General features: G+C 54.1%; 1 protein-coding gene across 1 annotated transcript; it reads left to right on the forward strand.

Moving 5' to 3' along the window:
- The first annotated feature begins 789 nt into the window (after positions 1 to 789).
- Positions 790 to 5,820, forward strand: LOC135970854 (SH3 domain and tetratricopeptide repeat-containing protein 1-like). Its single transcript, XM_074040922.1, is given in 6 exon segments — positions 790 to 865; positions 1,046 to 1,276; positions 2,135 to 2,269; positions 3,078 to 3,172; positions 3,872 to 4,388; positions 4,391 to 5,820. Coding segments are annotated over 6 exon segments (2,343 nt in total). The 3' UTR covers positions 5,680 to 5,820.
- The last annotated feature ends 1,309 nt before the right edge of the window (positions 5,821 to 7,129 follow it).

Below are 7,129 nucleotides of genomic sequence, written 5' to 3' on the forward strand. Positions count from 1 at the left end.
GTGAATATTTTCCCAAATAAGGAAGGGGGAAAGGGGATGTGAGTTACAACGGTGGGACGTGTTGTTTCGAAGGGAGAAATGGGTGCAGAGCAGGTAACCAAGGGAACAGATGTGAGTTATTGATTAGAACTGATGGGAAGGTTGTTTACAGTAACTAAGGGCAAGGAGACATGGAGAACAAGAAAGTTGAGTTCCAGAACAAAAAACAAGAACGTTAACATGCCAAACCTTGGAAGCGAAACTGACTGTATCTGACAGTTTTATACATTTTAGGGAGATAGGAGACATCAATCAACATATGTAAGATGAACACTGGTTTGATCCGGTACAACCTGAAGCAAAAGTGGGTCAACTCGAAGCCAGGAGGGGGCTTCCAGGTCACAGGCAGGTGAAAGAAACTCTTCTGAGTTTCTGATGAGCCTTTCCAAAGGAGGCAATAAGATATGCATGCTTCTCAGTGAGCATAGGATGACTTTGAATAGAATGGGAGGCAGGTTTGCCCTAAGCAGTTCCCAGATTGACTTTTCCCTTTATCTTAGTGATTTGGGGGGCCCAAAATATTTTCCTTTCCAATTTCCCCCTTTTGTTTTAAAAATATTTTGGAGAAAGCATTTTAGAAGAAAATCAGTCTCTGGTGCCAGGTTTTGTCTGATTTCTCATGGAGTAGCTGGGATTACAGGCGCGCGACACCACACCTGGCTTTTTTTTTTTTTTTTTTTTTTGGTAGAAACGGGGGTCTCCCTCGGTTGCCCAAGCTGGTCTCTGGTGCCCAAGGCGGGGCTCCCCGTAATGTCTACAAATAATCCAGTGAAGGAACACCAGAGAGTGGAAAGCGGAGGACGACCGAAAAAGGACTCCCCAGTAGGTTTTCACTTCAAGCTCTAGGGTAAGTAGGGAGCTCGGAGAATTCCAGGGAAACCTCGGGAAAATGTGGGTCAGGCTGAGAGTAAGTTCGCGAATTACTTAAGCCTTGTACTGCAGTTACTGCGCCGCGGAGGGGTAATTGTGAGTACCCCAAATCTCACATCTTTGTTCCATCTGGTAGACAAGTATTCTCCTTGGTTCCCGGAATATGGAACCGTCAATGTAAAAGATTGGGACAAGGTCGGATCAGACTTAAAACGAGCACAAGAGGGCCGCGATATTCCCGTCTCTGCTTGGTCTGTATGGTCAGCAGTTAAAACAGCACTGGAGCCCTTGCACACTGAGGAGGAGGAGGAGGAGTTCCAGGATGACATAGGAAAGTTGAATAATCAGGAGTCTAATTATCAGCTAAGTGAGCCATGACAGTCTCATTTTAAAAAGGGCAAGAAACGGGAAGGTATGTATGCTAATCTCCAAAAACGTATAAAAGAAACAGTGCCACCTACTGCGCCTTTAGGGGAAGGTCTGGAATGGCCGCCCCCAGGCCAGCCTTAGGAATTTTTGGAAGGGGAGCCTGACAGGCGCCTTGGGGCTCCCATTGTTGCAGGCCCCGCCAGTAACTATGGTGAAGGGAAGCTTCAGGCTTGTCCAACAGCCAATCATGATGAGGGAATGATCCAGGCTTGCCCATCTGTTAATTATGGTAGAGGAATGCTGCGAGCCGGTCCAAATACAAATGATGACACAGGGACAATCCAGGCATCCATTCGCCAGGCACAAGAAATGGGGGATTTGAATGCTTGGCAGTTTCTGGCAATTCTTTTGCCAGCTGAGGAGCCCAGAGAACTTGCTCAAGCATGCTGGGAGCCATTTCCTTTTAAAATATTAAAAGACTTAAAGCAAGCAATTGGACAGATGGGCCAAATTCTCCTTATGTTCATTCCTTGTTACAATGTGTGGCTTATAACAGACGTTGAATACCTACAGATTGGAAGGCACTAGCCCGATACACCCTGTCCCCCTCTGAATTTCTCCAATTTAAAACCTGGTGGATGGATGAAGCAACAAATCAGGCACGCAGAAACGCTCGAGCCCAACATCCCGTTAATACCACATCTGATCAATCGCTTGGAATCGGACAGGCATGGGGTACTCTAAATCAACAGATGGTAATGGGTGATGAGGCTGTTGATCAGCTCAGAACTACATGCCTAAGAGCCTGGGAAAAGAATTCACAACCCTGCTACTGCTTATCCTTCTTTTAACACAGTTCAACAGGGTCCAAGGGAGCCTTATCCAGATTCTATTGCCCGTTTGCAGGATGCGGCTCAAAAGGCTATTTCCGATTCTCATGACAAGAAAGTGATCGTTCAGCTGCTTGCTCATGAAAATGCTAATACAGAAGGTCAGGCAGCAATTAGACCTATTAAGGGAAAGGCAGATCTAAATGAGGGAAAAACTTTAAGTGAATACATTAAAGCCTGCGATGGCATTGGGGGGCACCTCACCCATCGTGGGGGGTGCCTCAGCCCACTGCCATGTGGATGGTAACAGTGAGGAGGAGAGAGGGGGTTGCTATTACTCCCCATTACGATGTGGATCGTAAAAATGACTCCCCCCTGCAATGTGTGTCCATTATTAGCAGTCTTTTTAGTTCAGGATATTAGGAACAATTTCACAGGTTGTGTGTACACAGCCTGCGATAGGAGAACGAACACCATCCTCTGCACCTCCGGATATTAGGAACCATATCACACAATGGGTGTACACTTTTTGGGAGATTTGGGGTAATGTCGTCCTGTGTTTCCCTGAACAATCAGAGACACATCGCCGGGCGGCTGTACACCTGCTACTCTCGGCAGGAACATCATACTACTGGAAATTAGGAACAATATCACAGACTGGGTGTCAAGCCACTGTCATATTGGAAGTAATATCATGCTCTCCCCCACAAGTTATAAGGAACAATATCACAGGGGGGTGTGTACCTTCTCCGGTTGTGGGAGTAGTATCATCATCTCTTCCTTTAGATGACAGGAACAATATCACAGGGTGGGTGTACACCTCGTGTGTTTTTGGAAGGAATGTCATTCTCTCTTCTTCTAGGTTTTACAATTCATATCATAGGCGGGGTGCACACCCCTTGTTATATTGGATGGAATCTCAATCCTCTTTCAACTTGTATCTCATCCTCTTTCAACTTGTATCTTTAGAACAATATCCCATGGGGGCTGTACATCTCTTCAATATTGGTAGTAATGCCATCTTCTCCTTTCCTGGACATCAGAAACAAGATCACAGGAGGGGTGTACACGCCTTGCAATATTGGTAGTAATATCACCTCTCCCCTGTGGTTATTAAGGACAAAATCCCAGGGTGGCTGTATGGTTCCTACTTTATTGGGAGTAATATCATCCACTCACACCCTGGATATCAGGAACGATATCACAGAAGAGGTGTCCACCCCCTTCGATATTGTCAGCCATGTCATCTTCTTTCCCCCTGGATATTAGGAATGATACCCCGGGGTTGGGGGCGGTGTACACCCACTGCGATATCGAAAGTAAAATCAGCCTCTTTCCCCCTGGATATTAGGAACAATATATGGGGAGCAAGGTGGTTACACCCCCTGCGATATCGAGAGCAATATTCTTCTCTCTCCCCTGTACATTAGGAACTACATCACAGGGGTCTGTACACCTTCCGCGATAACCGGATTAATGTTGTCCTCTCCCCCACTGAATGTCAAAAACAATATCACAGAAGGGTGTACACCCCCTGCGATATGGCCAGTAACATCATCATCTCTACCTTTGGATACTAGGAACAACATCACAGAGGGTGTGTACACTCCCCTGCTATATTGGACATGATGTTTTCCTCTCTTCCTCTGGATATTAGGAACAATATCCCTGGTGGTGGGAGGTGGAGTACCTTAAGAACAATATCACTGGGTGGGTGTACACCCCCTGCGATACTGGGTGTGGTATCATCCTCTCTTCCCTAGGATATTAAGAACAGTATCACAGGAGGGGTGCACAGCCACAGCCTGCAGGACCCTGAGGAGCCCTCCTTCTGCTTGGAAGCTGAGGACGACTGGGAGGACCCAGAGGCCCTGAGCTCACTGCTGCTGTTCCTGAACGCCCCCGGGTACAAGGCCAGCTTCCGTGGCCTGTACGACGTGGCGCTGCCATGGCTGAGCAGCGTGTTCTGCAGCTTTAGCGACAAGGAGGAGCTGACTGGGCGCCTGGCACAGGCCCGAGGGGCGGCCAAGAATGCTGGCCTCCTCATGGCCCTGGCCAGGCTCTGCTTCCTCCTGGGGCAGCTGTGCAGCAGGAGGCTCAAGCTGTCCCAGACCCGGGTGTACTTTGAGGAAGCACTGGGGGCCCTGGAGGGCAGCTTCAGGGACCTGTTCCTGGTGGTGGCTGTGTACGCCAACCTGGCCAGCATTTACCGGAAGCAGAAGAACCGGGAGAAGTGTACACAGGTGGTTCCCAAAGCCGTGGCCCTGCTCCTGGGGACGCCGGCCACATCTGCAGCACCGAGGCGGAGGGGGAGCTCCTGCAGCTGGCGCCGCGGTGGGTGGTGGGTGGCCAGAGCCTGCAGGCCGAGGCCCGGGCCTGCTTCCTGCTGGCCAGGCACCACGTGCACCTCAAGCAGCCCGAGGAGGCCCTGCCCTTCCTAGAGCGGCTGCTGCTTTTGCACAGGGACTCGGGAGCCCTAGAGGCTGCGTGGCTCTCAGACTGCTCCCTACTCCTGGCTGACATCTACAGCCGCAAGTGCCTGCCCCACCTGGTGCTGAGCTGTGTCAAGGTGGCCTCATTGAGGACACAGGACTCGCTGGCCGGCTCGCTGGGGAGCGTGAACCTGGTGCTCCAGAATGCCCTCCAGCCCCAGAGCCTCCCCACCCAGACTTCCCACTACCTCAGGCGAGCGCTGGCCTCCCTAACCCCGGGCACAGGCCAGGCGCTGCGCGGCCTTCTCCACGCCAGCCTGGCCCAGCTGTATAGCCACCATGGCTACCACGGCCCGGCCATCACCTTCATGATGCAGGCGGTGGAAGCCAGTGCTGTTGCCGGAGTCCGTGCCATCGTGGACCACCTGGTGGCCCTGGCCTGGCTGCATGTGCTTCATGGGCAGAGCCCGGTGGCCCTGGACATCCTGCAGTCTGTCCAGGATGCAGTGGTGGCCAGTGAGGACCAGGAGGGTGTGATTGCCAACATGGTGGCCGTGGCTCTGAAGAGGATGGGCCGGACTAGGCAGGCAGCCGAGGGCTACTACCGCGCCCTACGGGTGACTCGGGACCTGGGCCAGCGGAGGAACCAGGCAGTGGCGCTGGCCAACTTCGGGGCCCTGTGCCTGCACACGGGTGCCAGCAGGCTGGCCCAGCACTACCTCCTGGAGGCCGTGTGGCTGTTCTCGAGGCTGCCCTGCGGGGAGTGTGGCCGGGACTTCACCCACGTGCTCCTGCAGCTGGGCCACCTCTGCACCCGCCAGGGCCCGGCCCAGCAGGGCAAGGGCTACTATGAGTGGGCCCTTCTGGTCGCCATGGAGATGGGCCACGTGGAGAGTGAGTGCCCCGGTTCCTCCTGTGTGCCTTCCGGGGCCACTCGGGTCAGGGCACACCTGGGGTTTGTGATTCAGAAACAAGTGGTGGTTTTTCCACCATCGAAAGTGCTGAGTCGTGGCCAACAGCAGATGTTGGCAAGAGCCCTAGAGACAGGCGGTTCCCATGCAGGGCCAGGCCCTCTGTGCCCTACTGGGGCAGCCAGCTCTTCCCGGTTTGCCCAGGGACCATCCTGCCTTGAGCACTGAAAGTCCTGCATGCTGGGAATCCCTAGACATAACCCTGGGATCAAGGCAGGCTCTGCTGAGCTGGGACTTGGGGCCCCTGCATGAGCCAGGCCCTGAACGCCGGTTCTTGTGCCCGTGTTATCTGCTTGGTATCTCGGCAGCCTGTGCACCTGTCATCCCACTTCACAGAGGACACAGGGGCGGGTGATTGCCCAAAGCCGCAGAGCAGTTCATGCAAAAGCAGCTCGTTGTGCAGAGTGTGCCAGGCCCCACCCACAAATGGGGCTTGTGGGGTCCTCGGGTGGCAGGGGCTGAGCATGGGAATGTGAGCTTCAGGCCAGAGAAGCCACAAAAGGGTGAGTGGCATGATGGCGGGGCAGCACTTGGCCCGGGTTAGGGAAGCCTCTTTAGTCTGGGACCACAGGGTTGAGAGGATTTAGTCAAGTAATAGGTGGTGGGAGAGGGGCTGGTGGTGTAGCCTGTGTGAAGGCCCAGGGGTGAGCGAGTGGGGGTGAGTGAGCGGGGATGAGTGGGGTGTGAGTGGCGGTAAGTGAGTGGGGGTGTGATGGGGGTGAGTGAGTGGGAGTGTGAGCAGGGATGAGTGGGGGTGAGTGAGCGGGAGTGTGAGCAGGGATGAGTGAGTGGGGGTGAGTGAGCAGGGGTGTGATGGGGTGAGTGGGAGTGTGAGCGGGGATGAGTGGAGTGTGAGTGGCGGTGAGTGAGTGGGGGTGTGATGGGGTGAGTGAGCGGGAGTGTGAGCAGGGATGAGTGGGGTGTGAGTGGTGGTGAGTGGGGGTGAGTGAGCGGAGGTGTGATGGGGGTGAGTGAGTGGGAGTGTGAGCAGGGATGAGTGGGGTGTGAGTGCGGGTGAGTGCGCGGAGGTGTGATGGGGGTGAGTGTGCAGGAGTGTGAGCGGGGATGAGTGGGGTGAGTGGTGGTGAGTGAGTGGGGGTCAGTGAGCGGGAGTGTGAGCGGGGATGAGTGTGGTGTGAGTGGGGGTGAGTGAGCAGGGCTTATGCAGGGAGGTGCAGAGTTGGGACTGGGTGGGTTGGGTGCTGGATGGTGAGAAGCTCTTCTGGAGAGCTAAGCAGGGCCTGGGGCCTCAGGCTGTGCTTGGTCTTTTCCCCAAGAGCACTGGGGAGCCATGGAGTGCTATAGAACAGTCACTGCAGACTGAGCAGTGAACGGACAGTAGGTGGGCAGGGCTGTCCGAAATCTAGGCCGCAGAGGATAGATGAGGAAGTTGAGTCCAGGGAAATGGCTGAGACAAGCGATACTGTTGTGGGTCCCCTCTGTCTTGCAGCGCTTTGTCATGGCATAGTGAGACCACTCAGAGGTGCCTCCTGTGGCCTGGACCAGAGCCCCAGGGGCTGTGGCCAAATCTGCCCATTTCCCAGCATAGGCCTGGCACCCACTCCTGGCCCTAGGAGGGATGAGATTTTGGAAAGGACCGTGTGAAGGGGCCCCGGTC

This window comes from Macaca fascicularis, chromosome 5 (assembly GCF_037993035.2).
Source record: "Macaca fascicularis isolate 582-1 chromosome 5, T2T-MFA8v1.1".
NCBI lineage: Eukaryota > Metazoa > Chordata > Mammalia > Primates > Cercopithecidae > Macaca > Macaca fascicularis.